This window comes from Ranitomeya imitator, chromosome 4 (assembly GCF_032444005.1).
Source record: "Ranitomeya imitator isolate aRanImi1 chromosome 4, aRanImi1.pri, whole genome shotgun sequence".
Taxonomy (NCBI): domain Eukaryota; kingdom Metazoa; phylum Chordata; class Amphibia; order Anura; family Dendrobatidae; genus Ranitomeya; species Ranitomeya imitator.
In genome coordinates this window covers 515,906,642-515,925,361 of record NC_091285.1, presented here as the reverse complement: position 1 = coordinate 515,925,361, position 18,720 = coordinate 515,906,642, and the positions used below count along the sequence as shown (strand labels likewise).

General features: G+C 42.5%; 1 protein-coding gene across 2 annotated transcripts in view; it reads right to left on the bottom strand.

The window, feature by feature from the left end:
- The window catches only part of EFL1 (elongation factor like GTPase 1), a 488,390-nt gene that overhangs the window by 79,771 nt on the left and 389,899 nt on the right, over positions 1-18,720 (bottom strand). For both annotated transcript variants that reach the window (XM_069766104.1, XM_069766103.1), the window contains exons 17-18: positions 13,949-14,096; positions 3,121-4,118 (exon numbers count right to left, since the gene is read on the bottom strand). In XM_069766104.1, the coding sequence (XP_069622205.1) occupies positions 3,121-4,118; positions 13,949-14,096 (1,146 nt within the window). The remainder of the gene's footprint in view (positions 1-3,120; positions 4,119-13,948; positions 14,097-18,720) is intronic.

The following is an 18,720-nucleotide window of genomic DNA, read 5'->3' as shown; positions in this document are numbered from 1 at the left end:
GATATCATTTTTTTTTACAATGAAAACACTCTTTCAAAGGAAACATGTCAATAAGATCAAGCTCCCTTCCCTTCTCCACACCACATAAATGGGCATGCACATCTTTGGAATGTAAATCCATTGACGAATTTACTTCATCTATTTGTTGTTGTATTCCTAAGAAATTAGTGTTTTCCTTCATATGCAAATGATGTGTTAAGTGCTTTTTCACGCCCATAGCACTTAGGGAACCACTGCCTCCCCAGGTTGTTTCCCTGTCAGCAAAAAAAATTACCCATAAAATATACCATCTATCATTAATGATTAAAAACCAAGGCTCACCAAGGACTATCCCTTTATGTTCCCAAGTGACCCTAACGTACATCAATGTTGTTTAGGCATGAGGAATCATATATCCATATATCTGATTAGTGGACACAGTTATCCTTTTCCAAAATACTACAATTAAGCATGTGTCATCAGTGCAACGATATACCCACCTCAACCGCATGTAGTGCCTCTACACGTTTCCCCTCCGTCATTTGCTTCATCAGAGGCTCTTAGACTGGTTGGCATCAATTCATGAAGTCCTCTGTAAAGAAAGCTTGGTATCTGTGTATTTCCTATTTGCCCTCCAAATCCCACTCACTGTTCACTGTGTTTTTAATCATTAATAATAAAAGAGTATTTCATTAGACGATTTGTACCACCCCTCATTGAAATCAAAGACTGCGAGCCTGTCAGCCCCAGCCTCTTTAGCTTGATTGATAGCTCACGGTCTTGTGGGATGTCACGGACCAGACAAGAGAAAAACAGTGAGATATCAATCAAGCTAAAAAGGCCGGCGCTGGGTGGGTAAACAACCAGGGGAGCCAATGCTTCATTAAGTGCTCAGCCACACCCGAAGCACTTAATATTTCATTATTTGCATATGAATAAAATATTAATTACTTAGTAATTCAGCAACAGATAAAAAGTAATGGCGTCAATTTACATTTCTCAGACCTGCAAGCTCATATATGAGCTTTGGGGGGGAAGGGGTTTATCTTACTGACAGATTCGCTTTAAGGCAAAAAAAGTAAGATATGTAAAGCAAAGTTTGCCTGGCTTCAAAGGCAAAATAGATTGCATTACAGGGGTTTTCACATCGCACTGCAGTAGCGAAGGTATCCAGGGTTACGACCACTAATGGCTAACTGTCACTACGTGAGTGGTCGTAACCATGGATACCTAAGGTCTATGAAGCAATAACTTTTGTGCATCTGACTAGGACAACTAAAATAACATCTGAATATAAAGGCAGAAATTGGGCCTAAACCATAGGTTTAAAGGGGTTTTCCAGAATTTTAATTTTGAAAGGTTGTCAAAGAGTAGGAAATGTTCTAAAATAAATAAATTAATAGCCATTACTTACCCCTTAAAGGGAACCTGTCACCCCCAAAATCGATGGTGAGGTAAGCTCACCGTCATCAGGGGCTTATCTACAGCATTCTGTAATGCTGTAGATAAGCCGCCGATGTTACCTGAAAGAGGAGTAAAAGAGGTTAGATTATACTCACCCAGGGGTGGTCCTGCTGCTGGTCCGGTCAAATGGGTGTCTCAGGTCCGCTCCGGCGCCTTCCATCTTCATTCCATGACGTCCTCTTTTGGGCTTCACGCTGCGGCTCCGGCGCAGGCGTACTTTGTCTGCCCTGTTGAGGGCAGAGCAAAGTACTGCAGTGCGCAAGCGCCGGGCCTCTCTGACCTTTCCGGTGCCTGCGCACTGCAGTACTTTCCTGCCTCCTGATGAAGATGGGAGGCGTCGGATCCAGACCGCAGCGGGACCGCCCCTGGGTGAGTATAATCTAACGTCTTTTTCTCCTATTTCAGGTAACATCGGCGGCTTATCTACAGCTAAGCCCCTGATGACGGTGAGCTTACCTCACCATCGATTTTGGGGGTGACAAGTTCCCTTTAAATCCCTTGCTGCTCCTTGGTCCTATCACGAGGTTATATCCCACTCATTTGAACGCTGCCATCAATTACTTGCCTCTGTGGTCGCTACTCACATAATCAACATCACCATATATTTATTTTACAACATACTACTTCCTACACTTGGGCATCTCTTCTAAAATCCTGACAAATCTCAAAAAATTTAAAAAGGAGCAGTTTTTGTGCATTTCAGCCAAAATCAGGAGTGGCTTCTAAACGTATACAGTATGAAGAAAAGAAACTTGTGGCAATTGCTATGTGCTAGATTTCTTTGATGGGCCACTAAAAGAAATATAGATGTGGCACATTTGCACAAGAATATAATCCGGAGCACCATAACAAAGTTGAGAGAAAGTAAGATAGTGAAAGCGAGGGAGAAAGAGCGCGAGGGAGAAAGAGCGCGAGGGAGAAAGAGCGCGAGGGAGAAAGAGCGCGAGGGAGAAAGAGCGCGAGGGAGAAAGAGCGAGGGAGAAAGAGCGAGGGAGAGAGAGCGAGGGAGAGAGAGCGAGGGAGAGAGAGCGAGGGAGAGAGAGCGAGGGAGAGAGAGCGAGGGAGAGAGAGCGAGGGAGAGAGAGCGAGGGAGAGAGAGCGAGGGAGAGAGAGCGAGGGAGAGAGAGCGAGGGAGAGAAAGAGCGAGGGAGAGAAAGAGCGAGGGAGAGAAAGAGCGAGGGAGAGAAAGAGCGAGGGAGAGAGAGCGAGGGAGAGAAAGAGCGAGGGAGAGAAAGAGCGAGGGAGAGAAAGAGCGAGGGAGAGAAAGAGCGAGGGAGAGAGTAAGGAGAGAGCGCGCAAGGGAGCGAGGAGAGAGTGAGGGAGAGAGAGAGAAAGTGAGAGGAAGGGAGTGTGAAAAAGTGAGAGATCATTCGGAAGAGTGAGTGAAAGAGAAAGTGAGGGAGAGAGTGTTGAGTGAACATGAGAACATGGGAGTGTGACAGTGTGAAAGAGGGAGAGAGAGAATTAGAGAGTGAGGTAGAGAGAATGAAAGAAAAAGTGAAGGAGAGTGAGAATGAGAGTGAGTGAAACAACAGTGAAAGAAGGAGAGAGAATGAGATAGAGTGAGAGAGAAAAGGGAGACAGTGAAAATGAGAATTAGAGAGATAGCAACAGATGGAAAGTGACAGACATACATTTGAGTATTGTTAAAATAAAGAAAAAGAAACATTTACTCACCCAACACGTCTGCTGTAGCCATGATCTCACACGTATACATTGCAGCCATAAGTCTCTGGGGCTTTACTTGGAAAGCATAACGACAAGCTTCCTTCATTGTGGCAATTAACTGTCCGGAAAATGGTCCGTAACAGTCTGTAAATAGGAAATCCCCTTTGCGCTTGCTGGATTTCTCCTGAGCCTTTGTGCTATTCTGGCTGTGCTGTACAATGTCCTTAGCTTCAGCAGCTTCCCTCGCAGACTTCTCAATGGATTCAGCAGCTGTATGTAGATTTTCATCACTGTTTACAGATGGTTCTTCTGAATCTTGTCTTTCCAATACAACAGATTTATTTATATCGAGTCTTTCCACAATGAAACAGACACCCATAAGAGGTTCTTCACACATGGGACCAGCTAGAGTCACAAGCTGAAAACCACTGACAATGCTGTTGTCAAAGCAATGAAATTTCCCCTCTTTAGCGATTTTATCAAGGCACTGCCATACAGATGGCCTTTCATAGCCTTCAATATGATTCACCAAGATATTAGGCCCATAACGTCTAGGACCAAAAGACCAGATTTGGTCTACAACATTTCTCCACCTTCTGCCTTGCAAGTGCTGTTCAAGATTACCTTTGAATTCATGAATTCGGCTAATTGTCGTTTCATTGACCTGAATGGCATTGCCACCTTCACTGAAAGCCAAGTTGATCTGCTCCATAGTTCTGATTAAGTCACTGTTCTTCTCTAGTAGTGGAATTATTTCTTCTGGAAGGGGCACGGCTCTGACACTGAGTATGGCCATTTTATTTGACGTGGTTAGCGTCACTAGACCATCTGGGTCAACATGGACTCCTTCCGGGGACTTACTTTGATCCTCTTTAACCTGGTGTATAACGGCCACCTTTTGCTGTTTTCCAATATCTTCATTTACCATGTCAACTTTTGGAGGTCTTATTATGGTTTCTCGAAATGGTATTATAGGCGCAGATGCACTCACCTCAATCTTCGCAAACCTGTGTATGTGAATACAATATAATCAGTAAATGGTGATTTGTAACTGGGTTTTCAGTTGAATTAAAATAATTTTTAAATTGGCACAAACTGGTATAAAAATCTAGAAGAAAAGCTAAATGATCTTGACAAGCCCCTGCAGGTCCTGTTCTGATGGTTTCTTGGCCCTAACTGGTCTCTACTTCTTGGTCTGTCTCAACCAGTCTCAATGATAGGAAATGCCTTGTGACCCTAAGCACACAGCGAAAAATGAAAACGCAAAACCGAAAAAGCTTCGGGGGTTAAGGGGTTAATTAAACTGTTAGGACTTGATCTGAAAAGGCAAACAACTGTCTATATAAGAACTCACAGCTCACAGTGCATGTCAGACCAAATGAGAATCATGAGGTCAAAGGAACTGGCCAAGGAGTTCAGAGACAGAATTGTGGCAAGGGACACACCTGGCCAAGGTTACAAAAGAATTTCTGCAGTACTCAAGGTTCCTAAAGCACAATGGCCTCCATAATCCTTAAATAGAAGAAGTTTGGGACCACCAGAAGTCTTCCTAGATTTGTCCGTCCAGTCAAACTGAGCAATCGTGGAAGAAGAGCCTTGGTGAAAGAGGTAAAGAAGAACCCCAAGATCACTGTGGCTGAGCTCCAGAGATGAGGTAGGGAGATGAGAGAAAGTTCCACAAAGTCAACTATCACTGCAGCCCTCCATCAGTCGAGCCTTTAGGGCAGAGTGGCCCAATGGAAGCCTCTCCCCAGTGCAAGACATACGGTATGAAAGCCAGCATAGAGTTTGTTAAAAAACACATAAAGGACAACCAGACTATGAGACATAAGATTCTCTGGTCTGATGAGATGAAGATAGACCTTTTTTGGTGATAAAATTAAGCAGTATGTTTGGAGAAAATCAGGCACTGCTCATCACCTGCCCAATACAATTCCAACAGTGAAACATGGTGATGGCAGTATCATGCTATAGGGGTGTTGTTCAGCTGCAGGGACAGGACGACTGGTTGTCATTGAATGAAACATGAATGTTGCCAAGTACAGAGATATCCTGGATGAAAACCTCTTCCAGAGTGCCCTGGACCTCAGACTTGGCCGAGGTTGACCTTCCAACAAGACAATGACCCTAAGGCTTCTTTTACACTCGCCGTGCTTTTTGCGGGCCATATTGCCATAATTTTCAGTCTGCCGCAAACACGGGCTGCAAAAATCTTGCAGATCGCTGTTTTTCCGGTTTCGAATAGTAGGGAAAACAAAAAACAGCATTCTGCAAATACGGTTTCACGGTGCACCGCAAAAACAAGCTTCCGTTGTTTTTGCGGCCCCATTGATTTTCAATGGGGGCCGTGTCCGTAAGCTGTGAAAAATATCGAGCAGGCTTGATATTTTTTTACGGCCGTAAATACGGCCCTCACGGCCATACGGTGTACCGACGAATTTTTGCGGCCCCATAGAAATCTATTGGGGCCGCAAAAACGGACCGCAAAAATAAGGCAAGTGTAAAAGAAGCCTAAGCACACAGCTAAAATAACAAAGGAGTGGCTTCAGAACAACTCTGTGACCATTCTTGACTGGCCCAGCCAGAGGCCTGACCTAAATGCAATTGAGCATCTCTAGAAAGACCTGAAAATGGCTGTCCACCAACATTCACCATCCAACCTGACGGAAATGGATAGGATCTGCAAGGAAAAATGGCAGAGGATCCCCAAATCCAGGTGTGAAAAACTTGTTGAATCATTCCCAAGAAGACTCATGGCTGTACTAGCACTACTTGCATACTGAGCAAATAGTCTGAATACTTATGACCATGTGATATTTCAGTTTTTCTTTTTTAATACATTTGCAAAAGTTACTACATTTCTGCTGTTTTTTTTTTAGCAGTGAAGATGGGGTGCAGAGTGTACATTAATGAGAAAAAAATTAACCTTTTCAAATTTACCAGATGGCTGCAATGAAACAAAGAGAAAAATAAAATTTTAAGGTGTCCGAATACTTTCCGTACCCACTGTTTTATATATATATATATATATATATATATATATATATATATATATATATATATATGTATATATATATATATATATATATATGTGTATGTATATATATTGTATGTATATGTTGTGTGTGTGTGTATATATATATATATATATATATATATATATATATATATATATATATACTACATGGTGGCCCGATTCTAACGCATCGGGTATTCTAGAATATGCATGTCCACGTAGTATATTGCACAGCCCACGTAGTATATTGCCCAGCCATGTAGTATATTGCCCAGCTACGTAGTATATTGCCCAGCCACGTAGTATATTGCCCAGCCACGTAGTATATTGCCCAGCCAAGTAGTATATTGCCCAGTGACGTAGTATATTGCCCAGCGACGTAGTATATTGCCCAGCGACGTAGTTTATTGCCCAGCGATGTAGTATATTGCCCAGCGACGTAGTATATTGTCCAGCGACGTAGTATATTGCCCAGCCACGTAGTATATTGCCCAGTCACGTAGTATATTGCGCAGCCACGTAGTATATTGCCCAGTTACGTAGTATATTGCCCAGTTACGTAGTATATTGCACAGCGAAGTAGTATACAGCACAGAGCCACGTAGTATATTGGCCAGTCATGTAGTATATTTCCCAGCCAGGTTGGTCACAGGTGAAAAAATAAAAAATAAACATATACTCACCTTTCCGAAGGCCCCTTGTAGTCCACGGCAGCTTGCGGTCCCAGGGTTGGTATCAGAGCGTAGGACCTGTGATGACGTCGCGGTCACATGACCGTGACGTCATAGCAGGTCTTTCTAGCGCAGGCGCGCAGGGCCTGTGATGACGTCGTGGTCACATGACCGTGACGTCATGGCAGGTCCTTGTCGCGCAGGGCCTGTGATGACGTCGCGGTCACATGACTGTGACGTCATGGCAGGTCCTTCTGCCATACCATCTTTGCCACCAGAAACTGCAGCGGAAGATGGCGGCCAGCGGGAGCGGGTCAGCGGACTACGGAGGGCGAGTATAGCAGGTTTATTTTATTTTTATTATTTTTAACATTACATTTTTTACTATTGATGCTGCATAGGCAGCGTCAATAGTAAAAATTTGGGGACACACAGGGTTAATAGCGGCGGTAACAGAGTGCGTTACCCGAAGCATAACGCGGTCCTTTACCGCCGGCATTAACCCTGTGTTAGCGGTGACCGGAGGGGAGTATGCGGGCGACAGGCACTGACTGCGGGGAGTAAGGAGCGGCCATTTTCTTCCGGACTGTGGCCGTCGCTGTTTGGTCGCGGCAGCCATGACAGGCAGCTGCCGAGACCAATCAGCGAATGAATAACCGTGACAGAAGGACAAACATGTACAGCAACAGTCGCACTCAAAAAAGAGGTTTTCAGATTTTTTGTTTGAACAAAAAACGTGGTTTTCTTTATTATAGTAAACAAACACCAAAGTAAAGGTATCACCGCAGTGTTTCAAGGTAACGTTTCGACCCACAGGGTCTTTCTCAAACCTTCTAATAGTAGAAACCGAGCGGAGGGCACAAATCCCTGGGGGGGTGCAGGAGTCCCGTTAGGGGCTATAATTGGAGAGTCACGGGTGTCTGCGGTGACACACCACCACCGCACCCCCCCAGGGATTTGTGTCCTCCGCTCGGTTTCTACTATTAGAAGGTTTGAGAAAGACCCTGTGGGTCGAAACGTTACCTTGAAACACTGCGGTGATACCTTTACTTTGGTGTTTGTTTACTATAATAAAGAAAACCACGTTTTTTGTTCAAACAAAAAATCTGAAAACCTCTTTTTTGAGTGCGACTGTTGCTGTACATGACTATATTCTGGAGTATCCCTCCATGTTTAGTCTGCACCACTATTAGCGAGAGTGCACGTCTTGTTCTTCACTAAGAAGGACAGACAGACAGACGGAAGTGACCCTTAGACAATTATATAGTAGATATATATATATGTATATATATATATATATATATATATATATATATATATATATATATATATATATATATATACATATATATACATATATATATATATATATATATATATATAAGTCTGCAAATTTCTTTCACAAAGGTTGTCCACCCTCCACTAAAAGAACAGCATGGTCCACCTATTTATCCTATTTTGGACTCTCCAAAGTGTCACCTTTGTAATTTCTAAAAGGCCTTCTTCAATGTCACCTTCCACAGTTTGGGCATCTATAAACATATGACGCACAGTGGGTAAAATAAATACTGAACACGTCACCAGGATGATGAAGATGCAACAAGGGTGGACAGACAATGATCCCAAACTCCCAAACACAAAGACAAAGCGTCCATAGAAGGAGCCCACGGAACGTTCAGGATGTGAAGAGTGTGTGGAAGAATGGCGCAAAATCACACCTGAGCAATGCATGCAACTAGTTTCTCCATAAAGGAGGAATCTTGAAGCGGTCATCACCAACAAAGGTTTTTGCACAAAGTATTAAATTTCAATAAGCGTGTTCAATACTTTTTTTTCCTGTGTCATTTCTCATTATTACACATAACTTAATTTATGGATGTCTATTGTGTGATTTTTTTTGCCTGTGTGGATTGGATGGGCTATTAGCGACATCTGGTGAGAATTTCAAGTCAATAGCACCTTTAGACCTGTATTTACATAGAAAATTGGTGACGTGTTCAATACTTTCTTTACCCGCTGTATATCTTTGCTCTGGTCGTTGGTTTTTCTGCCCTCAATTACACTTACTTATGAATGCAGTAACAAAAAAGCAAAGTATGCTAAAACCAAGTAAGTCACATACCCCATCAACTTCTCCCAAACAATATTCTATTCTGTTAGAAATCTGAATAATACTTTTCCATGAGTCGCATTTTTTTTTTTATCAAGACTAAGTATCATATTTATTTTTTTAAAGTTCTACCTAAAATGCCCTCACTGCTGCGTTGATACAATATCAAACCAGAATATTGTATGGGTATGATCACCCTCTACGGATATTTTACATAATGGTACCTGAACGTCCCCAGCGTGATTTAAGTACACTTTCATTGCAGCATGAAAGAGGTTTTTTTTTCCAATAATGCATCCGTCAGGTGTGAATGTGGCTTAGTATTCATCCTTCACCCAAAGACACCAACTTAACCCCTTAATGACCGCCAATACGTCTTTTAACTGACCTGAGATATAAGAGAATAGCCTCCCCATACAGGTGACAATCCAGCATCTGTCAGTAGTACACTATAGCTGACAACTTGCTGTACCAGCCACGATCAGTATTTGCACCATCTAAATCTGTTTAACCCCTTAGATGCTGCTGTCAATAGTGACTACATCATTATAAATGGTTAACAGAGTGTGGGGGCTTTCTCTTTATCCCAATTGGTGCCCTCAGATCATGATTTTGCTGTCCTGATGTTTGCCATGGCAATTCATGGCCAAATAGCGGCCTTAGAGTCTGTCGGCTGTAGTAATCTGTTTAGAAGTTAAAGACATTTAGGTGGTAAAAATACACATTTTCATTTCTGTCATACCACTTTGCATTAATTCCTGTAAAGCACCTGAAGGGTTAATAAACTACCTGACTGCAGTTTTTGATATGTAAGGAGGTGCTGTTTTTAAAATGGTATCACGTTTGTGGGTTTCCCAATATATGGGACCCCTAAAGTCACTTCAAACATGGATAAGTCCCTAAAAAAATAAATTTTGTAAATGTCTTTGAAAAAATGAAAAATTGCTGCTACATTTTTAAACCTCCTAAACTGCTAACAAAATAAAATAATATTTTACAAATGGTCCTGATGTAAAGCAGACATGTGGGAAATGTTATTTATTAATGGTTTGCTGTGGTATGACCATCTGAACTAAAGGGATAATCATTCAAATTTAGAAAATTGCTAATTTTTTAACATTTTTCTCAAATTTTTGATATTTTTTATAAATAAACACAAAAAATGTTGAACAAAATTTACCATTATCATAAAGTATAATGTGTCACGAAAAAACAATCTCAAAATCACTGGGATTTGTTGAAGCGTTGCAGAGTTATTACCACATAAAGTGACACTGGTCAGATTTCAAAAATTTGGCTCGGTCACTAAGGGGTTAAAACAATAAAAAGCAGCCGCTGGTACCAAGTACTTTACCCGATCACACGGAAATATTCAATAGGGAGATTGAGTACAGAGAGTTCACATCTTTTTGGGATAAATGTGTACTGTGGTATGTGAGTAGAGGCTGAGCGCTCACATAAAAGACAGCTAATGAAACGTCTGCGATGGGACGCACAATGCAGCTGTTACTTAACAGGTGAACAGTTAGCCTGATTTCTATGGGGAAAGAAGAAAACATTAAGAGGACGCAAAATGATGTCTAAGAATAGAAGCCAGGCTGCAAAAGAGAATGGACACCTGTGGGGAAGGTGGTAAGGAACAAGCGTTCCTCATGGTAGTGCAGCAGCATGTCTCCAGCAGTCGTGAGAGCGTTGTTATTCCTGAGATGTGACGGCCAAGGAAGTCTCAGGAAGCCATTACATCACCGATGTATGGCCGAACACACCAGCCTTCTCTTCCTGAAGAGTAACGTTATCTGGAAGCCCGGGGGCAAACATGCAGGCCCACATTTACATCTGTTCAAGAAAATACTTACGGAAAGATCTGCATCATTTTCACAAAAACATTACGGTAATTTCCATCACAAAATGGAAATCTATAAGCAGTGCGTTCTTAAGAGACTTTTCAGTCTTCACATTCAAGAAAGGACATATGTTGCAAGACAGAAGAACTCATAGGCTTCTACGACATAAATTGGTGGAATATTACCAGGATATACAGCCAATGAAAAAAAAACTAGGAACAAACCCTGCGCAATCGGAATACACCCTAAAGCTTTCAGAAGAGATGCAGAAACTACACCAAGACTGCAAAAGTGTGAACACAGGCTTAAAAAGAGCTAGCTTTTCCAATGATGATGAGGGCATGACATGTTCCCACTTAAAACTATCTAATAAAAAAGAAAAATAATTTAAAAAAAGCACCCCTCTGGTCAGCAGGGTGTGTTTGGTGTCACAGGTCAGTGCCACCGAAACAAATTGTGTTAAGCTGCTACACCAAAAACAGCCCATGGACAGGATATATAATTTAATTCACATTAGTATCAGAACAAAAAGTAAAAATAAAAGTTCATAACAATAATGAAAACTGTAAGGTGGAGTCATATAGGGATTGAGTGGTCTGCAATTCTAATTAATCCAACACTGGACGATGAAGGACAAACTGGAAAAAAAAAAATCAAAAGTCAGGAAAGCCTCCAGTACATTACCCAACCAAGAATCTGCAAAAACCTTAGTCCATGCATTCTTCATCTCCCGCCTTGACTACTGCAACCTCCTGCTCTGTGGCCTCCCCTCTAACACTCTCGCACCCCTCCTATCTATACTAAACTCTGTTGCCCGACCAATCCACTTATACCCCCGCTATTCCCTGGCCTCTCCCCTATGTCAACCCCTTCAATAGCTCCCCATTACCCAGAGACTCCAGTTTAAAACCCTAACCATGGCGTACAAAGCCATCCACAACCTGTGTCCTCCATTCATCTGTGACCTCATCTCCTTGTAGTCACCTGCACGCAACCTCCGATCCTCACAAGATCTCCTTCTCTACGCCCCTCTTATCTACTCTTTCCACAATCACATACAAGATTTCTCCCGAGCATCACCCCTTCTCTGAAAAGCTCTACCCCAACACATCAGACCATCACCTATCATGGAAACCTTCAAAAGGAATATGAAGACCCACCTCTTCTGACAAGCCTACAACCTGCAGTAACCACTGCACGACCAGCTCTACCCTCACCTACTGTATCCTCACCCATCCCTTGTAGATTGTGAGCCCTCGCGGGCAGGGTCCTCTCTCCTCCTGTACCAGTTGTGGCTTGAATTGTTAAGATTATTGTACTTGTTCTTTATTATGCATACCCCTCCTCACATGTAAAGTGCCATGGAGTAAAAGGCGCTATTATAATAATAATAAAAGCCTCAATACAATCTCCGTCCTACACAGATGAGAAAGGTTTTGTGCAGCCATCACATCTTATCCCAAGAGATAGGAAGACATATGGTGACCTGGTACTTGGATAAGGGAATTGAATGCCGGCTGCTCTGCCACAAGAGACTCTGTCTCATAATAGGTTTCCTACATGTGATCCAGTCACAAAACCCTAAGATAACTCTGCTCTGCTTTGGCACGTCAGTATTGTTCTGCAATTTTATTGTGCCAATATCTACGGTATATCCATTCTACAGATAAATGTCAGAATCAGAATTATGGCACATCGGTGATATTTATGACTTTTAAAGGCTGTATTTTACCGTAGGAGTTAATGGAGGGTTTAAAATCACCTTTATTAATTAAGTATTTTATGCATTTTCCATTGTGTCAGACACGGTCTAAGGCTGAAGATATAGCATTTTTTAAATAGACACCCAAATAAAAATGCAGTTAATGCTTAAAGCAAAAACCATTGAACTTGTATTGTTAGGTGTCAAGGTGCGCTTTTCTGCATTGGGATATCGTTATTTTAAGGGATAACGTTTCTCCAAGCCTGGCATGTCAGAGTGAGGAGACTTACAAGCCTCTGGGAAATTTCATAAGCAAATGGTCTCTTCGAAGAGGAAGAGGACTAGAACTCTAGCGTTACCTATTGGAAGCAGCAATCCTAAAAGTCAATATCTGAAGGAGAACTGATTAACAAACAGGCAATCCCTGCATGTGTTGAGGCTGTCAAAACAGCTGTGAGACATGCAGACGAGGGGGCATGGAACATATTATTCGAGAACGCTTAAGGCCTCTTTCACACTTGCGTCGTTTGGCATCCGTCGCAATCCGTCGTTTTGGGAAAAAAACGGATCCTGCAAATGTGCCCGCAGGATGCGTTTTTTTCCCATACACTTGTATTAGCGACGGATCGTGACGGATGGCCACACGTCGCGTCCGTCGTGCAACGGATCCGTTGTGTTTTGGCAGACCATTGTCACCAAAAAACATTCAAGGGAACGGTTTTTCGTACGTCGCGCCCACCATTTTCTATCGCGCATGCGCGGCCGGAACTCCGCCCCGGACTTCAGAATGGGCAGCGGATATGTTGAAAAACTGCATCCGCTGCCCACGTCGTGCACAAATTTCACAACGTGTGTCGGTACGTCGGGCCGATGCCTAGCGACGGACCCATAACGACGCAAGTGTGAAAGTAGCCTTAGTCACTCTCTTAGCACAAGTTACTGTGGCTCCACCGCTGTGACTGCACCAGAATCTCCATGCTTCTAACGAACTTCAAACCCTTTAAATTCGATTTCTGCAGTACTTGATATCATCCTGGAAATAATAAAACATTTTAAAAAAAAGTGACATTATCCCACGCTTACCCTTGTCTGCTTTCATTTGACAGATTAAAAGAATTGCCATCCGCAATCCCATGTATCCCATTAGCTATGCATATCAATAAGTGTACACTTTCATTACAGGTACATTGCTTTTTAATAGGAAAGGCCATTGCACACAGAGCATTTAGCCATAAATGAAGCGCTCGCGTTCAGTGACAAGTAATGAGAGGTAGTCTGCCAAAAAGTGCTTAGGATGGATGGTAGGTCAGAGAGGAGGCAAGCCCTCGCCAGCAGCGGACCATCTTATAGCCATCAATAAATGTACTTGGGGTCCAGAGGAGGGCCGGAGAATTCTGGATGAGAACGTCTAGCAAAGTCAAACTGCATAAATCAGTGTCTACGGCAAGGCCGCCTACTATGTGTGCACGGGGAAATATATAATGTTTTCTCAACCTTTCTCTCAAGTCATCCAAGCAGCGCTGCAAGTGAACTTCTCCTGCTGTAATAAGGACGTGTTCTCCCGTCTCCTGAATCAGCACTTCAACGCAGGGATCCGCCTGATTTAAGAGCTTCATTCCTTTCACCAGTTGTGGCATTTCACCTGCAAATAATAATAATTTTACTTTTTATATACCGCTAACATATTCTGCAGCGCTTTACAGTTTGCACACATTATCATCACTGTCCCTGATGGGGCTCACAATTTAAATTCCCTATCAGTATGTCTTTGGAATGTGGGAGGAAACCGGAGAACCCGGAGGAAACCCACGCAAACACGGGGAGAACATACAAACTGCTTGCAGATGTTGTCCTTGGAGGGATTTGAACCCAGAATTCCAGAACTGCAAGGCTGCAGTGCTAACCACTGAGCCACCGAGTTGCCATTAAGTAGAATTATATGTGCAAGAAACTTGGGAATCAGAGGCAAAAATGCAGCAGAAAAGCTAGACCGTTTTCAGGGCAGTTCCACCTCCGACAATATTGCTCCCGCATTAATCTACCTAAAAACGGATGACATCCTAAGTCATATTGCACGACTCGTTAAAGAGTTGATTGTGACTTCTAGGATCGCTACTTCCAACAGGTGGCGCTATAGAGTTTAAGTCCTCTTTTTCTCAGAAGAGGCAATTTGCATATGACATTTTATAGATATTTCTCTTTACCCTTTTGGCATCAGTTTTTCATTTTATATTATTTTCTTCAGTGAGATATACAGCTACTATCTACATCTTGCAGATTGGCACTGCAACCATGCTTCCAGGCTAGAGATGAGTGAACGTGCTCGGGTAAGGTGTTATCAGAGCATGCTCGGGTGCTAGCAGAGTTATTTCGGCATGCTCGAATAATATCGAGTCCCCGAGACAGCTGTTCGACAGCCACAACACATGCAGGGTTTGCCTAACATTTTTTGAGCACGCCAAAGACACTCGGTTAGCACCCGAGCATGCTCAGATAACAGCTTATCCGAGTACGTTCACTCGTATCTATCCCAGATGTATGACCTCAGGGTGGTATCTTGTGGTGGTTTATACTTTGCTGTATGAGACACATAAGCTTCCAGCTCATATTTAAAACGTATCCACTGCCTCCCCGACATGACGATAGTGTCCCACAGGCCTCTTTGGTGCAGATACTCTATGTCAGATACCTTGGTTCTGCTAGATGGAATAGTGGAGTTAAAAAAAGCAACTTCCAGGTATATTGCATGGCATATTTTTTGGGGGTGAATATGTAGGTGACAGATGCCAGTTTATGCCTTTATAGAGGCTTACATTGGAGGTACACAATGGGAAAGCCTCCCGATATCCATTTTAAACAGACATTGAAAAAGTATGAAAGCGTCCTACCACCTAAGGCTATGATCACATTTTCATTAGCACATTCTGTTTTTTTCTGTTCCATTTAGAGGCGTTTTATGTAAAGTAGCTGAAAAGAAAAGTCAACCAATCACAAAGAAAGAGAAAAGTAAAACCATAGCTGGTTGATTTTGGCATGGGCTCCATCCCGCTCGTGTAAAAGAAGTATGTACATTAGAAAGTGGATATGGCAGAGAGGGAAAAAGAGATCAGAAAGTTAGGGCTGGAGGTGGATCTGTAAGAAACTTGTCGTCTGGAAGAACCTTATAGAGAAATGGCTGTAGGCACAAACTAAAACTAGCCATACTTGAAAATGTGGCCAATCAATCAGATGTCACATCCTTCATAAGACTAAAGTAGACTATAACACTAATCTAGCAGATCAGAGACATATTTCTATTAAAAAAGTGTAAAATAATAATAATGATAAAATAATAGTTAGGCCACATTCACACGTTGAATATTTGGTGAGGTTTTTTTTACCTCAGTATCTGTAAGCCAAAACCAGGAGTGGGTGATAAATACAGAAGTGGTGCATATGTTTCTATTATACGGTACTTTTAATCTGATTGTTCCACTCCTGGTTTTGGCTTAGAAATACTGATGTAAAATACTGACCAAATACTGAACATGTGAACGTGGCCTTAATGAGCAAAGTGGCAAGTGTTGGCCACAACTGATGATGCCACAGATGTGTAGTTTCAGCCGACAATGGCAAAATGAAAAAAAAAAAAATCACAGATCACAGATTTGGCAGACAAATACCAATCATCTTAGGTCAATTTCAAATGTCCTGATATTTCCGATACCAAAAAAACCACAGATACCAGTGTCCGTTTAATATTTGTAGCACACCTGTGGTTAATCAGTACCACACGTACAGATGCCTGGGAAGCAGCGGCACAGTTAGCGTTGTTCCACAGCAGCCGGGTGCTTTAGACTGCTCTCATCATACTCCCCTGCTCTGCTGGCGATCAGTCATATCCAATTGATACCAGCGACAGCAGGCGGTAACTGATTGGACTATGATGGGAGTATTCAGCCACCGCCTGCGTTATAAATAAATAAAAAACGAAGTAGGTTCCCTATATTTTTGAGAACCAGCCATGCAAAACTGACATCTGTGGGCAGCAACCCTCAGCTGTCAGTGTTAGCAAGGCTGGTTATCAAGAACAGCAGGGTGCCTACGCTGTTTTCTTAATTATTTAAATAAATATTTAAAAACACGGCGTGGGGCCCCCCCCCCCCATTTTTCAAGAATTGAGGCTGACGTTGTGAGAAATCTGCGGTGAACACACTGAGCTGAACTGTGGTGAACTCAGTGACTTTTTCTAACAATGCTGAGGTCACTGCAGATCAGCCCGACTGGAAACGCAGCCTCAGTGACATGCGGTAACCTCGATCAAGTCCCGGCTGCTCACTGATGCGCTCGCAGAAGCTCTTTCATCAGTGGTTCTCAGCCTGGACGGTCGCATTTTGGCACCGTTCAGGTTGAATACTATTTATCCCCATATATGGCTTACAGCATGGGAGAAAACGTCGGCTAGGTGAGGGATATTGTTGATTTTTTATTTTTGTTTTATTACAGAAGACAAGGGCTTCAATGGAATCGGTGTTAGGTGAGTATTTACTTTTAAATAAAAATGGAAAAGGTATGGACACCTCCCCATTACTAACCAGTGGGCTTGATGTCACCAGACAATACAAAGATTACATCAACCCCACAAATATTACCCCACTTGCCATCGCTACAGGGCAAGTGGGAAGAGCTGGGCAAAGAGCAAGAATTTGTTTATCTAATAGATGCGCCTTTTCTGGTCAGCTGTGAGCTGCTATTTTTTGGACTGGGTGGGTCAACATCTATGGCCCCTTACTAGCCCGAGGATACCAGCCCCCAGCTGTCTGCTTTAGCAAGGCTGGTTGTCATAAAAGGGGGATAGACCCCAAACTATTTTTTAAATTTATTTTAATAATTAAAAAAAAAACAGCATGGTGACTCCTCTATTCTTGATAACCAGCCTTGCTAATGCTGACAGTTGAGGGTTGCAGCCCCTAGCTGTGAGTTTTGCCAGACTGGTTATCAAAAATACAAGGGAACCCACACCGTTTTTTAAATTTATTTATTTATAGTGGAGGCGGCGGCTGATGAATTCTCCCATCAGCCGCCGCCTGCTCTCACTGTTAATAGCAGCAGAAGTATGCTGATGGCAGTAATCACTGTTATCAGTTGAATATAACAACAGTCTCCCCTGCTAGCAATGATTGCTAGAAGAGCAGGAGACAATAATGAGAGCAGTCTTCAGCACCTGGCACCGGGGAACAGCGCTAACTGTACCACTGCTTAGCTGGAGCCGGTCAGCTTCAGTGCTCCTCTATAGAGACAAAACTACCTCAATGCATCCATGCCATTGGTCCAACCTGTCAAATGAAGAGTATTTTTCCTCCTGGCAAACAGGTAGTCAGGAGAAAGAGAAGCGGTGTGTTCCTGAAGATCCAAGCTGGGCCAACCCCTTTAAGAAGTAATTTCATAAATGTTGAAACTCCAACAAATTACTTATCATTTGTCTAGAAGCAGTGTATACCTCTGCGGTATAGAGATCTATCACAAAACCTCATTCCATTCATGGCCAGAAATAGCAGGCAGCAGAGCTGCCCAGATCAGGACTGTTTTGGTCTGGTTTATAGCTGCTGATATTCAGCTCTGAAGCACAGATACTTCCGTTTTTAATTTACTCTAATGTGTGTACATAATGTCTCACATAAAAACCGTTATAAATAAATAGCACAGAGAAAGCCAACAAGCAATTGAAAGTGGATCAAGCTGGCGCGGACGTGACTGCGGTGAATAGTACTTAGCAGGTATTAAGTAGCCCCGGTTTATATATTCACCACAGAAGCCAACGGCTTTGTTTTGTGAAGGGGAAGTGAAGTCAGAGTGGATTAAAAGAGCCACTTAAGGAAACTGCAGACCTTACGATAGAAACAACACAGAGGAGAATGCACCGCTGGAACCAGAAGGATGGTCAGCATTAAACCCACGCACAAAATGGAGGACGGCACGTGTGCAGCAAGTGCGGGGTTTATAATGGCAGACTGACTGATTTTTGACCTGATGCGATCTGCTGTAAGCAATAGTCAAGAACAGATACTATTAAAGCACAGATTTTATTTGTCTGTGCTTTTAATACTTAGAATATGCCCACTCCACTTTTGATGTAAAGACTTTAATGCAGAAAATACGTAATTTGAATGGCCATGGACACCTCTAACAAGGAAAATGACTTTCATATATTAGTGGTTGTCTTTAATTAAATAAAAAAAGTTTTCAACCTGCTCCTATTTACAGACTATTCTCATGTTCCCTACAGT